Source organism: Pseudonaja textilis, chromosome 1 (genome assembly GCF_049901715.1).
Source record: "Pseudonaja textilis isolate UNSWEBS1 chromosome 1, rPseTex1.2, whole genome shotgun sequence".
NCBI lineage: Eukaryota > Metazoa > Chordata > Lepidosauria > Squamata > Elapidae > Pseudonaja > Pseudonaja textilis.
Genome location: NC_141990.1, coordinates 47,532,289 through 47,549,910, shown reverse-complemented (window position 1 = coordinate 47,549,910; position 17,622 = coordinate 47,532,289). Strand labels below are relative to the sequence as shown.

General features: G+C 36.1%; 1 protein-coding gene across 1 annotated transcript in view; it reads right to left on the bottom strand.

Moving 5' to 3' along the window:
• Positions 1-1,352: 1,352 nt before the first annotated feature.
• Positions 1,353-17,622, bottom strand: part of CENPF (centromere protein F) — a 30,005-nt gene continuing 13,735 nt past the window's right edge. The window contains exons 8-14 of the mRNA XM_026695417.2: positions 16,494-16,629; positions 12,471-15,517; positions 8,557-10,674; positions 7,593-7,755; positions 6,294-6,623; positions 4,069-4,238; positions 1,353-2,492 (exon numbers count right to left, since the gene is read on the bottom strand). Of these exons, the coding sequence (XP_026551202.2) occupies positions 2,319-2,492; positions 4,069-4,238; positions 6,294-6,623; positions 7,593-7,755; positions 8,557-10,674; positions 12,471-15,517; positions 16,494-16,629 (6,138 nt within the window). The 3' untranslated portion in view covers positions 1,353-2,318. The remainder of the gene's footprint in view (positions 2,493-4,068; positions 4,239-6,293; positions 6,624-7,592; positions 7,756-8,556; positions 10,675-12,470; positions 15,518-16,493; positions 16,630-17,622) is intronic.

Sequence of the window (17,622 nt, the reverse complement as noted above, 5' to 3'; positions counted from 1 at the left end):
TGCATACAGTGTATCACAGCTTGGTTATTGCCATGCTTCTAACTGGCTCATTTGGGATGGAATAAGATTCAAAGCAGATGTTTGCAACTTTCTTTCTCATAGGGATAAAGATATGTGTTTATTTTTCTTAAATGCCTACATTTGAATACTGCTTTGACTGATGGTGAAATGATGTGCTACCATACTGGTATTGATTTGTACCTCCGTTTGAATTTTGGTTGATCTGTCTCAACTTGGTCTTTCAGAAAGCTCCACTTTCGATGATAAGAAAAAGATACAAAAACTCCTGTTTCAAATATTATTCACTACATAGGCTTGGAGGGTGAGAACTGCTTGATTTTAAAGGTTGTTTGCCTGGTGGGGAGTAGTGGGGTGACATTTATTAAGTCTCTATAAGCAGCAAACTATTTGTTCTCTTATTTCATCTCCCTAGTTATTTATAACCTGTTAACACTTTTATTTTCTTGAATAAAAACAGAAAAACTAATCCTGCAAATACCATTCAAATAAAATGAACTAAATGAAATGGTAAAACAATGGAAAGAGCTAAAATAAAGAAATTAAATTTTTAAAAAACTACAATAATTTGGAATTGACATGTCTTTTTATAGTACGAGAATGTGAGCTACAGGTTAAACCAGTTTTTAAGTGGGTCTGTTTAAACAGGTTTGATAATTTACTAGGTATTTATCCCACTTTGTATTTTTGGTCAACTCAAGGTGACATAATGTACTCCTGCCTTTTGTTTTTTCCATAACCCTGTGAGTTTGGTTGCCAACTTGCCACGATGTAAAAAAAAAAAATGTCGAGACTCTAGAAAGAGTGCAGAGAAGAGCAACAAAGATGATTAGGGAACTGGAGACTAAAATATGAAGAACGATTTCTGGAACTGGATATGTCTGGTTTTCGAAAAGAAGGACTAAGGATGACACTATAGCAATGTTCCAATATCTAAGGGGCTGCTACAAAGAAGAGGGAGTCAAGCTGTTTTCCAAAGCACCTGAAGGCAGGACAAGAAGCAATGGATAGAAACTAATCAAGGAGAGAAGCAACCTAGAACTAAGGAGAAATTTCCTGATAGTTAGAACAACTTTCCTGCTTAAAGGATGAGAAGTAAGTCTCACAATTTCTAGCCCAGCACTATAACCACGACACTGTGCTTCCAAATCCTTTCTTTCCATTGATTTAGGGCCAATTCAAAGACTGCTGATTGCAGTTTGCATTTATAATCTTGATGAAAATGTTGCATGCCCTACCTTAAAATATTACAATATAAAATTTATCTCGAAACAAATGTTGGTCCAGATGTGCTGCACAATACAACTTTGTTGCTTGCCTTTTTCTTCTTTTTTCAAAATGCTCAAATAAAGACCAGAGGAAGGGACTAGCAGGATTTAGGCAGTGGCTATTCATTTTAAAATTTTATTTATTTTTTATCTGCCACCCTCTCACTGTCAAGCAACTCTGTTTTAAAAGTGCTTGGAAAAGAGATATTTTATTTTAGGATTTACTTTCCCAGGAAGGGTCTTTTTGTCTGAAAATATTAAGAAAAAATGGCATTGATTACATACAGATATAATGCTAAATGACAATTCATGGTTTTTAGCCAGCTTTTTATTTTTGAATTGTCCAATACCCATAGTTGTCTGAACTGTATGCATGTATTAGCAATTTCTTCAGAAAGTGAGGTTTCTTTACATTGCCGTTCATGATTTGCACACAAATAACTGTAATCTAAGAATTTAGTAAAATGAAATTGAATGTTTTGGTAAAATGGAGCAACTTAACCATTCATTTTCTTCAAGCTCCTTTGTTCAGGCACACATAGCAAACATAATTTACTGTTATATGCAAGACGTCCCAGCTTGTAAAAATGAAACCTTTTGTGGCTAGAAATATATCCTTAGATGTATATCTCAGAATGTTGGGATAGCAATAGCACGTAGCCTTATATACCGCTCACAGTGCTTTCCAGCATTGTCTGGGTAGTTTACAGAGCCAGCAATATTGCATATTGTCTGGGTCCTCATTTTACCAACCTCAGAAGGATGGAAGGCTGCGTCAACCCTTAGCCGATCAGGATCGAACTCCAGGCAGTGGGCAGTTAGCCTGTGACACCGCATCCTCCTAACCACTGTGCCACCCCAGTTCCTAAGATCAAACATGGCTTCCTTTTCTTTCACATGCAATCATAAATAGGATTCTCCCATTGCATCTGATATGGACTTAAAGAAGCATATGAAAACAATTCTTAGCATTTCATTCTGAATCATTCTTTGGTGCTGGGATTTCAAGTCTAAAACCAACCCAGTCCTGATTTATTGTACATGGCAGGCTTTGTCCAAATCATTTTCTTCTGTACTTGGACAGTATTTTATATCAAGATGGTTGGCAGATCCTTCAGCAACCACTTGAGATGACAGGTTAGAGATGGAAAGGGTGGATCTGGGAATAAAATCCTGACCCGAACTATCAACTTGATCATGGTTCATCTGAAACATACATAAGAAACAAGTTATTTCAGCTATGCAAGGAAGATGTAAATGAATTAGCAGTGAACATCAGTTTTATATTTCAAATGAAAGTAGCAGAAAAAATAATCCTATTGGCCTGTTGATTTTTCTGTTTATGTGACTCCTGTTACCTCTTAGATATGGTTATTAAGGATGTAAGCTTCTTCAGTTCTTAAGCAGACATTTAGCATATGTGTACTTCCAGAGGAGGTGAATCAATGAAGTTACTTTTGGGGTGTTAATATATTTTTAAACAGAATAGGCTATACTAGATATCCATAATTTGAAAAATTTTGGAGGGCAAAATTAACCAGAAAATGCCACATGTTTGAGAGTGTTAAGAACATGATTTTGCCTCCTGAGACATTGTTGATGCCATTAACATTACTCTAAAAGTAAGTATACAAATCTGTTCAAGATCTGGGTTCCATACATGAGTCCAGAGAGATGTTTAGGATTCCATCCTTGAGAGAAATTGGGAGATATGGGCCTAAAGACAATCTATCTCTCTTATAGTTTCAATGCTATGTACCTTGCTTTCATTGATTTGTTTGGCATCTTCATATTGATTTTTTTCTGTCAAGAAGTTTCCAATTGAGTGGACTTTGAGAAAATAAATTGTTTTTAGACTGACTGTTGATTTCTGAGTTTCAATTTTGGTTTGATGATGAAGCTAGACTATAGTTTTTAATTTTTTTGTACATGAATTGTTGGGCATTATGTTTTCATACACTGTTGTATTTGTTTACACCAGTGGGATTTTATTGAAGTTATTTTTAGACATTGTAAACATCCTGCAAATGGAGGATACAGAAATATATGATGGTATGAAATCAGTAAGTTAATCAAACCCATTCAAGAACCATGCATTCAAAAAGCTTTTTTCACAGGGAGTTTCAAAACTGCCAAATAAGATGTGCTGAAAAACTGCTTTTATACATATGTTGCCTAACATTACTAGCACTTTTATTTTCTTTTTAAAAGAACAGTTCAATTTTTCCAGTTCTATATAGGATTTCTAGCTTTCCTACTTAGATTTAGTTTTTTTTTCCAAACCAGCAAATTTAGAATCTATTCAAAATATAGTGCATTCCAGACCCATCCACCCCTTGCTTTTGAAGTCACATATATCTGGTAGGCATCATATTAGAAGTTCAAATTTGTTGAGTATGCAGCAATTTGGTAAGCAGTTTATCTACTTCAGGCACCTTGTTTATTATTATTTAGCCTTTAATTTGATAAATGAATTATAATTCTTCTGGGCATTGTGCATTCAAGAAGAAAAGGCAATATGAGAACATCCCATGTATAACTTAAAGATGTGCCATCACAGGCATACATAGGAAGAATATTTTTTGAAGATTTTAATCATGCAGTGGGATCAAGAAAATACTATGGAAGATCTCTGCTGCCTTTATTCACTTTATTGTCTTCATCCTAAATATGTTTATAGCTCATTGATAAGACACTCTTAGGAGCACTTGTAAAAATTAATATTAATATTGAATTTCTCTTATTTGAAACATTCAAGCTGATGTTTAATAATGCTGCTTACCTTTTGTAGTCTGCTGCCCTCTGCTGTTGTTTTAAGATTCTCTGTCTTCATCTTCTTTTTTATTTGTGAATTATCAATAGATGTTGGTGATTTCAAGTTAGGACTGAAAAGACAGGGATCCATTCTTGGCTCTAAGGATGCTTGATGAGTAATGCAAGAACGGCTGTATTCTGGAAGGATGTAAAAAACAATTGAAAAACATTTACATATTTACATTTAGTAGGCTTAGTAAAAAGGGAACACAGAAAATCAGTGTCAGTAGACCATCATGCCAATTCTGAGAGACCACAACATCCAGTGACCATGAATAATGATACAAAGGATTTCTAGATCTCTACAATTTGATTGGTGCTTGAAAAATAAATGTAATTTAATTCTAACTAAACTTCTGTGGGGTGTGCGTAAGTGGATTGGCATGCCTATTATCCTTGTTATATTTTGATTTTCTTATCTTTGTTTGAATTTGTAATTTTTGTTTGATTAATGTAAATAAATAAATAAATAAATACTTCCCACATGAGTACAAGATACTTGAAAAAGTTATTTTCTTTGGTCAGCCTCAAGATGGAAGCTTGTGGATCTACCTGGGTACTACAAGAATGTAGAAGGCTGCCTTAGGTATATCAAGACTGCAGATCTCTCCATATTTACCTGAGTAAATTCCAGTGAGTTAGTGGGTCTCAACATTTCAAGCATCTTACTTTTGAAGTGTGTTTAACCTACGTTTCCATTCCTTGCTGAGGAAAGGGGGAAACTGTATGATGCAACTACGCTATGAAGTTGTGTTAAGTGATGTAAGATCTAGTTATTATTCCTCAATTCTCCTTTTGTCTCTGGCTGCTGCTAAATACATTAATAAATAAATAACCCACCCCCAGTTTGCTAGTTTACTTCTCCCTTATGCACCTTCCACAGGGCAAATATATTCCAGAGCAAATGCTGCAGCAGAAAAGATGGCATTTTCATGAAAGATATCCAAAGCATTCTCACTCTCCTAGATGTCACAGACTGAACAAAAGCAACTGGCCTCATCAGTAACCTGGCTCTTTGTAGAGAGTAAGGAAGATGATTCTGATGGAAATATGTAAGATTCATCACTAAAATGATCAGGAGTGAAACATATTTTAATTCCACAACAGAGAAAAAATATGGAGAATGTCAGACAGACAGTTTCCTAATTTACATGGGTATATGAAAGATAGAGTATTAGTCACTTTCAATAAAAAAATAATTGTAGCCTTCCTGTGTTCTTGGGTTTCCTGGTTTGTCTACCTGGTGATTCTGACAGCCTGTTTCATGAAGGACTTTATAATGATAAGCAGTACCTTCAATTGCTTGATAAAGTACTAAGCACTCAGTGCTGTAAAGCACTATGAAGTGGTATATAAGTCTAAATGCTAAGTCCTACTTCCTTTTATCTGCGCTGCATCTCCCACTATTTACAAGGGAGAAAAAATGTTGATATTCTAAACCAGGGGTCGCCAACCTTTTGGACCTCAGGGACCACCAAACTCATAATTTTAAATCCCGGGGACCACTAACCGGTTCTGTGGGCATGGTCTAATTTGTGGATGTGGCTTGGTGGTCATGTGACTGGCTGGGCATGGCTTGTATGTAAATATTATAAATATTTATATAAATATTGATTTTTTTTATAAAAAAGAGCAACTTTTACCCAAAATCAGGCAAAGGAGGCAGGCAGATTGAGTTGCTCACAGAATCATTCAATGATCTATCTATCTGCCATCTGCTAGCTCAGTCTCTCAAATTTGCTTGCCGTGAGACTGTACTAAATAATAGAACCTTCAGTCCTAAGAGAGATTCGGCTGTGCTTAAAAGCAGAGCTGAAGATCTAAAGACTAGCTAGAAAGCCAGAAATCCAACCACTTCCTGCTTCTTAGCTAATCTAAATCTCCCGGCACAGCAGAACACCTGATGGTTGGAAAAATAGCAATTTAGCAGACAATTTTGCTGGGTAAGGAGTGAGTGGGAGGGGAGGGCTCCTGCAGGCCATGTGGGCGATGCAGCCTTGTGTTTCTGCGCAGCCTGGATTAATTGCTTTAGGGGGGTGCTCTGGGGGTGAGATTTCTCTGTGGCCCACCAAAATTTTCTCACGGTGCACCAGTGGGCCGTGGCCCATTGGTTGGCAACCGCTGTCCTAAACCATTAACAATTATAGAAGGTAACTATTAAGAATACTTAAGTTTTTCCAAGTGAATTCTCACCATTGGTTCTGTTTTCTTCACACCTTTCTCCCTTCTTAAAGTTCTTAGGCACATCTGTTCTCTCTGTAAGAAGCCTGTTGATTTCCACTGGGTTTTGAGAACTTTGGAGAGAGGAATTGGTGTCATTTAATAACTGCTTGAGACAAGTGTTCAAAAGCGAGACCTGTGTCCTTAGCATCTCATTTTCTTCTTCTAATTTATCATGCTTGATTACCAGTACACAATATTTTTCCAAGTTGTGATTTGCCTCTTTGGTTTTCTCCTCAACTGATTCTTTCAATTCTTCTAGCTCCAATCTGATTTCTTCTTCACCAACATCGCCCTGAAAACCTATATAAAACAAAGAGGGATCAGTACTAAAAATTATTAAAGTTACTAAAATAAACCTCATACTCTTATATACATGCTTTTAAAATAGTTGTTCAAATAGGACATGGAGGACAGCAAAAAACTATTCATTTACATATGCCATTTCCCAGTTCACTCCCAAAGAAGTGTGAGAAGGCCTTCCTTTTTGTTACACCATGTAGTTTAGCAGAGACAGGAATAAAATACACTGAACAGATATTTATAGACAAAAACTATGTTGGTTCATTATATGTGATGTCTCCTTTGGATGACTCAGGGGCTGGCACGAGAGAGAATGAGATCATTCCAGGCACATCGGGAATTACTGACCCTGAACTGCAGGCAGAACAGGCTTCGGCTGGGGACAGCTTGCAGGCTAGTGAAGAAGAGGGGGAGGAGCTGCCTGCTGTGGTAGATTTTAGAGCACAGAGGACAGAGAAATAGAGGCCTGCCAGACGGCTTGGGAAAGGCCCCACCCCTCTTGATCGACTGCACTGGGAGCTATTTAGCATGGCAGGCGTTGCTTGAAGCAAGTTGTGTGGGTCATGGTTGTGTGCTCGTTCATTTTTCCTCAGACTCTAAATTTCTGTAACCAGTAAGCTAATGTCTATGTATTTTCAAGTTTTGCCTGGGGGCTTTATGTTCATTTATTGAACTTACCGTTTGAGCAGTATTTGTGTTACAGACTAATTGGTTATTATCTGGGGAATTAACCTGGCCTTGCAGGTGTCTGGCTTTGGTTGGGATAGTTCTAAAGCTGGATGAAGGGAACTGCTGGGGGAAGACAAATCAGATCCTTCATAAACCACACTGATGTGTGAGTGTGTGATGGGGCAGCACATTGTAATCCATTTAAATCCCAGCACAAAAAACCATTTTTTCATTGCCTTCTCTTGACATCTATAGCTATTGATGGAAAAAGTCTGTATTCTTTCAAAATATGCTACCTACGTGGAGCTATCATCTTCATCTCAGTTTCAAGTTCATGAATTTGCTTCTCCATTTCTGCCTTTTCCTGCTTTAGCATTTTATAGTCGGTCAAACACAATTGAATTGAATGACAGAAAGAATCATATTCTTCTTTGAGTTGAAGCATTTGATTTAGACTGTTTGCCTGCATAATTAAAACAACATATATGTAATTATTGCAAAAGAAACTTTATATAATTAAAAACAAAGTGCATTGGATATTTATTCAGTTTTGAATTCAGTTGTTTCTAATGTCTTCTTCTGATTAAATCTTAGCGGTCTTTGAACTTAAATTATCTCAAGCATTATCTGTTTCCACCCCGGCCAGCTGATTTTTCTATTTGATTTTACTGCCAGCCCCTTCATTTCATTTGCAATTTCATCTCTGTGAATAGCAAGGGATTTTTGAAATCCCCTCCAAAAAGTAAGCCTGGTGCTTACTTTGTTTTCTTTTTTACACTGAGCAAAAATGTTTTTATTTTTGTCAAGCTTTTACTTTGTATATTCAGCTGGTGATTTTAATCTGTTACCTTTAATCACATAAGGTAAATATCATCATCATTATCTAGATTTATAAGGCTGCCACTTCAAAACAACTTAAGGTGTTGTACAAAACTAAAAAAAATCAGAAGAACCAAAACACATACACATAAGATAAGATAAGCACAAGATAATTATAACTTCTAGATGGGTTAGATTCTGTTTTGAGAATTTCAAGCCACTGTAACTCATCCAATTCATGCTGAGAGTATTAGAATAGGAAACATTGCTGTATAACAAGTGGGACCATGTATTGACAGGTGCAACAATTTTTGGCAGTTACCTAGAATCAAGCCCCAATGAACACAGCAAGAACTGTGTTTCTAAACTGTATTTAGTAATTGTTGCAATTCTATTTTATATCTCCACGATATTCTATCCATGTTGTATACAAATTGTACAATACCTTTTCAAAGAAGATGTTTTTTCCGCATGGTGTGATTTTTAGATTTTCTTCGATAGGTTTGAAAGACACCTGTAGATCATCCTGGATAGCTTGCAAAGGTTCATTTTTGAGTAATGGCTCAAAAACAGAAACATTTTCATTCAGCGTTTGCTTGAAGCTTTGTAATTCCTGGATGAAAACTCCCATCAACTGCTGTACTTTAGAGCTACTGGACTGTGCTTCTTCCAGATAACCAACCAACTGCATATTGTCATGTTTGAGGAAAGTAATTTCACAAACAAGATCCTGTTCTTTTGACTTGAAAGTTTCTTTCTCAGTATAAAGAAGTTTAATTTCTTCACAGAACTTTTTTAGCTGTGATTCCATCAATTTTAGTGTATTTTCACGTTCACCTCTAATTTGCACCTTTTCTTTTTCATTCTCTTTCAGTTGATTTACTAATGTAGAATTAGTAACTTCTAAATTAGTTACTTTGTCTTGTTTTTCTTTCAAGACTTTCTCTAGAGTCTCTTTCTCTGACCTAAGGACTTTGGCTTCACCTTCTAAGTGTTGTTGGCTCACACACATCCTTTCTATCTCAGTCTTCATTATTTCCATCTCTGCTTGAGCTGTCTCCATTCTAAGAATTGCATCTTCCAAATTCTCCTCTGACATACATAATTCTTTTTCCAGATACTCAATTTTGTCTGCGAGAGTGTCAACTTTTCGATTGCTTTCTTTCAACTTTTCAGCCAGATGATGCCTGTTCCTTTCATCAGATTCTATTTTTATTTTCAGCTTCTCGATGCCCTGTCGCAAATGATCTGCTTCTTCCTGTGCAGAATTTAGCTGTGCTGCAAGTTCACCTTTTTCTGCTAGTGAACCTTCCAAGGACTTGGATATCTTGGCATTTTTGGCTTCAGCTATGTTTAGCTTGTTGTGTACGATTTCATATTTTCTAAGGCTCACTTCTCTTGCCTCTGTCAGATATTTGATCTGAATTTCTGCTGCCTCTTTTTTCAACACAAGATCCCCCATAACTCTGTCCAGATACTGGAACTGTACCATGTAGCAAACATTTTCAACATATAATTGATCCTCTGCAGCCTTAAAATCTGTAAGCAATTTTGCTTGGGTTTTATCTTCAGCTTCCAATACTTCGATAAACTCAATAGAATCCATTTGATTTGAGTCAAACCCTTTTATGTTTTTCATTTTGTTGCATACCTGATCCAATGCTTCTTTATCCCTTAAGAAAGTAGTCAGATCCTGACTAGATTGGTTTTTCTCCGCTGTGAAAATCTTTAGCTGGTCCTGAGGGCCAGAAATATTTCTTACATTGATTTGTTTTTCTTGCTCCAACTGCTTTCTTTCAGTATCTTTCTCCATGGACAAGGTGTAAGCTTCACAATTTGTTTTCTCAGATTTTACCCTGCTCAGTTCAGTTTCAGCTTCAAAAAGCTTCTCATTATTGTCTGCTTTGATCATCTGCAATTCTTTTAAAGTATGCGTTGTATCAGGCAATCTGCTTTTGTACATTTCCCGGTCAGAGTTCACCTTATTAAGTTCTAGCTCAAGAATTGTAACGTTAAAATATAACTGTGGTGTATCAAAAGTTGCAGTTTGGAGCACCTCACTCAAGTCTTCCTTTTCTTGTTCAAGAATCACAGCTCTTTTGTTATATTCAGCACAAACAACCTCCTTTTCAGTCAACTCTGTATTCTTTGAATACAAATCTGAATGCAGATACTGAACTTCCATGTTAGTTATTTTATTGCTTTTCTCATGGGAAAGCTTAGAATTGTTATCATCAGCTTTCTTTATTGATAACCAGTGCATTTCAATGGCCTTCTGGTTTTCTGTGGAGTATTCCAACCTTGTGTGCGCGCTGATATTTGAAGGAAAAAATGATGACTCGAGAGGACATCTTGAAGAATATATGGATTGGTCATTTTCTTTGAGATGTGGAAGATATTTTTCTCTAGATGTTGTATCTACTACATATGCAGAGCTTTTTTGTCTTCTATTTGCTTCATAGGTTTTTGCTGCTTGATCATTTACAGCTTTAAGTCCAAGGCTTTCCCCAAGAAAGCTATCCATTTTCAAATAGCATAAGGGTGTTGGATTAGCAGAAATTGGCTAAAGGAGAATAAAAAAAAGTTATTTTCATCAAATGAAACCTAGTTGATAAATAGTTGATAAATAACAATTAAACTTATGCCAGCCTTGGGAATGTCCTTCCCATATTTTCATCATCACCTGCCCAGTCACTCATACCTTAATTACCTTGTGACTGGCTACTACAATACCCTTTACACGAGGCTGTCCTTGAAGATTAGAAACTTCAACAGTTCTGCCTGCAGAGATCAGTGGTGGGCATGTTTTGGTATTTCCATGACGCTCCTCAGCTTTGCGAGTTGCACTGGTTACCTGTTTACTTCCAGGAATAATTCAAGGTGCTGGTTATGACCTATAAAGCCCAATATGGTATAGGGCCTGGTTACTTGAGGGATTGTCTATCTTCCATAATATTTTACTGACCTTGGAAGGATGGAAGGCTAAGTCAACCATGAGCCGGTGAGACTCGAACTGCCGGCAGCTGGTAGTCAGAAGTAGCCTACAGTACTGTATTTTAACTACTGCGCCACCATAAACTACTATTAATATGATTAGTCATACATACAGCCTAATGTTTACACTGCATTTGGCACTTTTATTCACCTATCAAATCTTTCCCAAGGACCTGAGATAGGTAAGTGACAACATCTGCCTATTCAAGGTCCTTGGGAAGCACTTGATAAAAATGCCAAATCCAGTCTGAACATCTGGCTGCCTATGCAACAAACCATATTAAAGCAAGAATGAGAAACGTTTTCTTTACCCTGAGAAATAATTTCTCGGGCTCAGTGTTGGTGGCATCACCTTTTTATTTCTGACCTTCTTTCTAGCAGGTTTTTCTAATATGATTGCTTTTATCTGCAATTTAAATAGAATTTTGGAGTGGAGAGAAAGAGGGGAGATATTGAAATTAGTTTGAGATACATGGGCATTTTCCATGCAATTCCTATATTCTTCAGTGTTATTAATCCCTGTCAGTTTTGGTTTAATGGCTTTAGTGTTATCTCTACAAACATGTCATTGTTTTATTTTGTTCAAATGCTTCATTTTTAATTATTGTATGTTTATAATACAATAAACAGGGTTTTTTCCCTTAACATAATTGTTATCACAATGGCATGTTCCAAGATGTGAAGAAAACATTTGCTGTTCTAATACTGTTGCTCCTATTAATTGTTTAGGCATGTTGCTTTTTCTTCTGAGTAAGCACTGTGGATGTGCTTCCAAAGAGTATGTTCTATTCTCTTGTATCTCACATTAACTACTGAAGTAGGTTCATTTTATGAGCACATCTGTAATTCCATAAAGCCAGAATTGGGATTACAATTAAGCATTATGGCAGTTTTCTTCAATCTACTGTTCTACAAGTGTTGCTAGGACCATATGAACCTACACCACAAGAAATAATATTTATTACCTTGGAACAGGAAGACTAACAAAAACAGCTTTTTTTAAAATGGCTGCAACAAGAAGAGGATTTAATTTAATTAGTGCAAACTCAAATTAGTAAATTGGCTATTCTTTTAGAATTCAGATATAAAAATAAATCTGTACTTTAATTCCAACTACTTCTGATCACAGTTTTCATGCTGTTGAAAAATCCGTCTCCAAAGCAAAGCAAAGTGTAATTAATTCCATGTTTGTGTTTTGGGAAAGATCTATGTTAAGGTTATCTAAGTTCTTGACAAGCAACCTCTGTCATCAAGCAAACTAACCCCCATTGCCCCACAAAAGGAGGAAAGTCAGGAGAGGGGCACTTCCTTGAATATGCCTAAAGAGATTCAGTCAAATTAAGCAGTCAAATTAAGTAAACTTACTTGGCCAACCTCAGCACAAATTATTGGATGAGAACTTAAATCGAGGTTTTGTAGCTCTCCTTGTTTCTGAAGGAACAGTTCAGGAAGTTTCTTCTCAGCTGGAAGTTCAGATGCCACTTGCAGGATCACCTTATGAACTTTTTGTTGCCAGGGCTCATTGCCAGATACACTGTGTTTTTGTACACCATCTATTTCTTTCTTTGCAGAAAGGAGCAGTTCTTGAATCCTTTCTAGTTCCTTACTTTCCAGAATCTTATCAGATCTAAATGATTCCTTAAGCACCTTAAAGGAGTTTTCACAACATTCCCACTGAAAATATTTGGAGACAGTCATCGGTTTAGTAGGTAAGGTCCAGGCATCATTGCTATATAACTCATTGGCATTATTAAAGTGTTTAGGAATATCTTCCAGATCAATTTGTCTGTTTTGATGTGGTCGTCCGATTTCAGTTAATGACACACTGTTGTCCAAATCAGACTCCATAAACATTTGTTTTGTATAGGGGAAGACTTCACTATTATGCAGAGTCTCCATACAAAAATGTCCATATGCTTTAAATTCTTTATTGTCTGAACCTTGTGTTATCTGGGCTGGAAAAGAAACCAGCTCAGCTTGGCTGAGATTTATTGGCAATGCAATATTTTTAGCTTTAAGCATCTCATTGTAGGATTCCAACGCTGACAATTCAAAGGCCACATTCAGGTTTTGAATATCTAAAATTTCATGTTTGTTTTTCAAAGAAAAGATTTTTTCTTTGACTTCATTCAACTGTGTTTTGATTTCTTTGTTAATTAATTTCAAATATTCGTAATCAAAATCCTCATAACCTTCTGGAGTTATTAAAGGGATTTCCTTCATATCAGATTCCATTTTACTCTTCTCTCTTAATTTATCAGAAACAGAAATGGTCTCTACTTTCAGCCTATCCATTTTTTCTATTAATTCTTTTCTCATAATATCTGTGTTTATGATGCATTCCAACTGTGAGTCTTTCAGCTGTGATGCTAATGTTGAGTCTTCTTTCTGCAGGTGTTCACACATTTTCTCCAACTCATTTAGCTTGCTCATTGTCATGTGTAGGGAGGATACTAATTGGAAATAATCATTTTGGCTGGGCATCAGATCATGAGGAACTGATGAACACTTGGCATCTTTCTGTAGGTTAAAATTGTCCTTGATAACAGCACTGAAACACATTGGTGATTCGTCATCTTCACTTCTCTCTGTCACCTTTAAGGCTGAATTTTGCAAATCTTTAAGTGCTTGTAATTTATGCAGCAACTTCTCTTTTTCCTTTTCACTTTCTTCCATTTTTATCTCCTTAGTTCTCAATATCATCTCCAAGTCCTTTATCTGATCAGCATAATTTTCTAAAGAAATTTCTCTGTCCTCAAGGTCCATTTGAAGCAGTTCAAGCTTCACTTGATACTTCTTAAGTTCATTCTCTCTTTCTTCTACAAATACCCTCAGCTGTTCCAATGCTGGTTCATTTAAAACAAAGTCAAGTGCTGCATGTTCACTTACTTTCATTTCTGAGATTAGTGTTTGCAGCAAGATATTTACAGAAGAGCGCCTGTTATTTTCTCTTGTTTCCTCCTGTCTTAAACTATTAGTTTCTTCAGAAACTGAATCATTTGTTTCAAGCTGCAAAAGTAAAGTATTATTTTTCTTCTCCAAGAACATTGGCTTACTCTGCAACTGCTCACATTTGCTCATAAAATGTTTCTCTTGTGTATCAAATATGGCTTTTTGTACGTTAAAATGGCAAGTCTGATTCCTTCCAATGCTTTCTAAATAATCTTCCTTTGTACTTTTCCTTTCTACTTCTTCATCAGCTTCTGGCAACAACAAACTCTCCTCTTGCATTCCTCGTGACAACTTCAAAAGGCTTTCCTTCTTTTCTTTGAAACTTTTGGAAATTTCTTGCTTTGTGTTCAAGTTTTTTTCTTCTAAAATATTGACAGTATTCTCAAGCATGGAACCTTCATTCTGAAGTCCTTCAGGTTTATCTTGTTCTAAGGATATTTTGATAGATACATTTGGCTCCTTTGAGCCCATAACTTTTAGTTGCTGGGCCAAATCCTTAAGCAACACATTACTCTGTTTTAAATCCAGAATCTCTGTTTGTTGCCTATTTGATTCCTCAATCAACTTTTGTAGATTCTTGTTTTTTCCTTCAAGAGCTTCTAATGCTTTGGAAAGCAGGTCTTCCTTTTGGAAAACTGTTTCTTGTAATTTACTGATCTGCTGCTCCATTTCCTGAATGAAGATTTGTTGCTTTGGGTTTTCTTTTTCAGCTAACCTTCTTTCCATTTTATCTCTGGTTTGGACCAGTTCTTCAACCTGTTTCTGAAGGAATGCATTTAATTGCATGTAAGAAGCTAAGGATGCTTCAAGGGAGACAATACATTCCCCCCTTTTTAACACTTCATTTGCTTCAGAGTTGAGTCTTTTCTGCAAGGTGTCCACTTCTCTGTTGAACTCAAATAATTTCAGTGAATTATTTTCTCTCTCTTTCTGTAGTTTTTCCTCAGACATTGCTGTTTTTTGTTGGAGGTCACTATAGGCTTTTCTTTGTGCCTCTAGTTCAGTTGTTTTTTCTTTTACCACCTGCTCAAAAATGTTTAGCTGTTCACTAAATTGTTCATATTCATCTTTGAGAGCAATTTCCTTTTCCTGATGTTTAAGTTGCTCAGCGTTGAAAGCACTTTCCAAACTGCGTATTTTGATCATTAATTCTTCTTTTTCTAAATTTAGTTCATTCAAGAGTTGTTTGCTTTTTCTTTTCCACTGAGAAAGAATCATAATCTCTTTCTTAAGGTCTTCACATTCTAAAGTAGTTTTCTGTAGTGTTTCCGTGTTTTCCAGTTTCTTATTGAGCTCTTCAATTACATTTTCTTTGTCCTTCAGAATTTGCTGGAGAGAATCTCGTTCATGTTCAACATTACAAAAAGCAAGTCTCATTTTTTCTAAACTGACAGAATTATCTTGCTTGTTCAGTTTTTCTTCAAGCAATTTTAATTCTTTTTCCAGTGAGCAATTTTTATCTGCAACGAGAGTCATTAAAAAGACATAAAAATATAAAATGCTTAGTATACAAAGATTAAAATATAAACCGACAAAATACAGGCTCCATTTCTGTCTATGAAGTCTTAACATTCCACAAATAAAATCTGTGCTCCTGTGATAACTACTCTTATCTTTATGCTTCCAGAAAATATTAGACGACAGTTTGCCATTGCATCTAATTCAGGCAACTTGCATTAGAAAAATAAAGGTTTACAAGCTTCATTTGGATACAGCATTGAACTGTTGATTGATCGAAGACAGGAGATACGTATTAAATTTTGCCCATGAGAATGGGGACCAAGTGCTTCGAGTAGCGTCAGGTTTTCCACATTTATGTTTGAAATATCAAAGGTATAACATGTAAACCAATTTGTTGAATGTTGCAGTTATCTTTACAATGAAATCATGATAATGAACTAGATTCTGAAGTCAAAACAGTTTATGTCAAGGTATACAAGATACTTTCTCCTTATAAGGGTTATCTTCCCAACTTATCCAGTTTGACCTCCCATCAACATCTTTTAATGTTCCCCTATATAAGGGAAATGAAGGGGGATACACTACAGAAATATGCAAATTATATAAGCAACAATACATTTATGAAATTTGGATAGAACTATTGTTTCTTTTGTTTAGAAGAGTTCAGATAGAACTCTTCAAATAGTTTTCTTTAGATAAGTTTAAAAAGTGCAAGACAAAATGACATGATTGATACATAATTAAAGAAGAATAATTATTTCATGAATGTAATATCAATTGTGAGGTCTTGGCTTTTTGACTAACTGGTAAATTTCCATTGCAGGACAATGCAAATTCAATTTTGGCTTTTTTTTTTAAAAAAAAGACAATGGTGCACCATAGCATCCGAATGAGATTTTACCAAGTGTACATCACACTGGGATATTGCATTGAAATTGGTCTATTATTAAGCACAACAGAAATCCCATGGCTTACTTTTCAGGTCTTCAACAAAATGCTGACTCTGCTGTAGGGATAGTTTAGTGCCACAGAGTTCTTTTTTCAGTTGACAAATTTCTTGCTGTTGTTCAGCAGCCTGGCAGCTGAGAAAGCTATTTTGCTTCTCAATTTCCTATGAAATTGGAAAAAGGTAGTATAACTGATGAATAAAAAAGAAAGATTTTCTTGAAAAGGAAACGACCTACAATCCCAACCCAAAGATCTTTATCCTTATCAGGTGTCAGATTCCAGTAGTCAAGTGTCCTATACTTTCAGTCTATTGTCACATGGCAATCTACATAGACATTCAGTGTACTCTCCCAGCAACTGCCAAGTGCAGCTGCTAATGAAGGAAACCTCTAGCCTGCAATAAATTGTGCCATGGTGAGGTTTCCATAGGGTAAAAAAAAAAAATAATAATAATACTGGAACATCACAATCGAACTGCATTTCTTTCAGAGCTTAAAAAGAAGAGATAAATTAGACTACAGCCAGAGGTCTTGGAGTAGAACCAGCATCTAAGACAAGGTTCGATATTAGGGATAGCTTAGGGGCCAGCTTTTTGATACTCAGTTATCTTGAGAATTTCTAAATCAAATGCCAGGCATCTTTTCCATTACAGAGGCTGGAAAGTATGACTTTTTGGCTTGTTTGTTTTTGCATCCTTTTTTTTTTTAATGCTAACAGAGAATGTGAAAGATTTGGGGTCACTTTGCTGTCAACTTCAAAGCATTTTTTTTTTAAAAGCCCATTGGTCTATTATTTATAACCTTGTCCTCTTGGGAATAAAATAAAGAATCTTTCCAAAAGAAAATGGCACATGCATCCGTACACCACCCACTCCTGAGCTGCTAAGATAACAGATGGCATTGGCAGAGCTTTGTTGGTCTCGAGCCCTCAATTATCCATTGAGTTGCTACCAGCAGATGGGCACCAAGGCACCCAAGCCAAGTGTAAGGGAAGGGGCCACAAGGATGGGAAGCATAAGCTGGAAATTTGCTGGCAAAGCAGGTTTGTATTTCCAGCTATTGAAGCAAATCAGCCTCAGAGCAAGGCTGAACTTCTTGGTGATTCTGTTGATCAATCTCTGCCTCGGTTCTCTCCAACAAACAAAATAGTTAGAAAA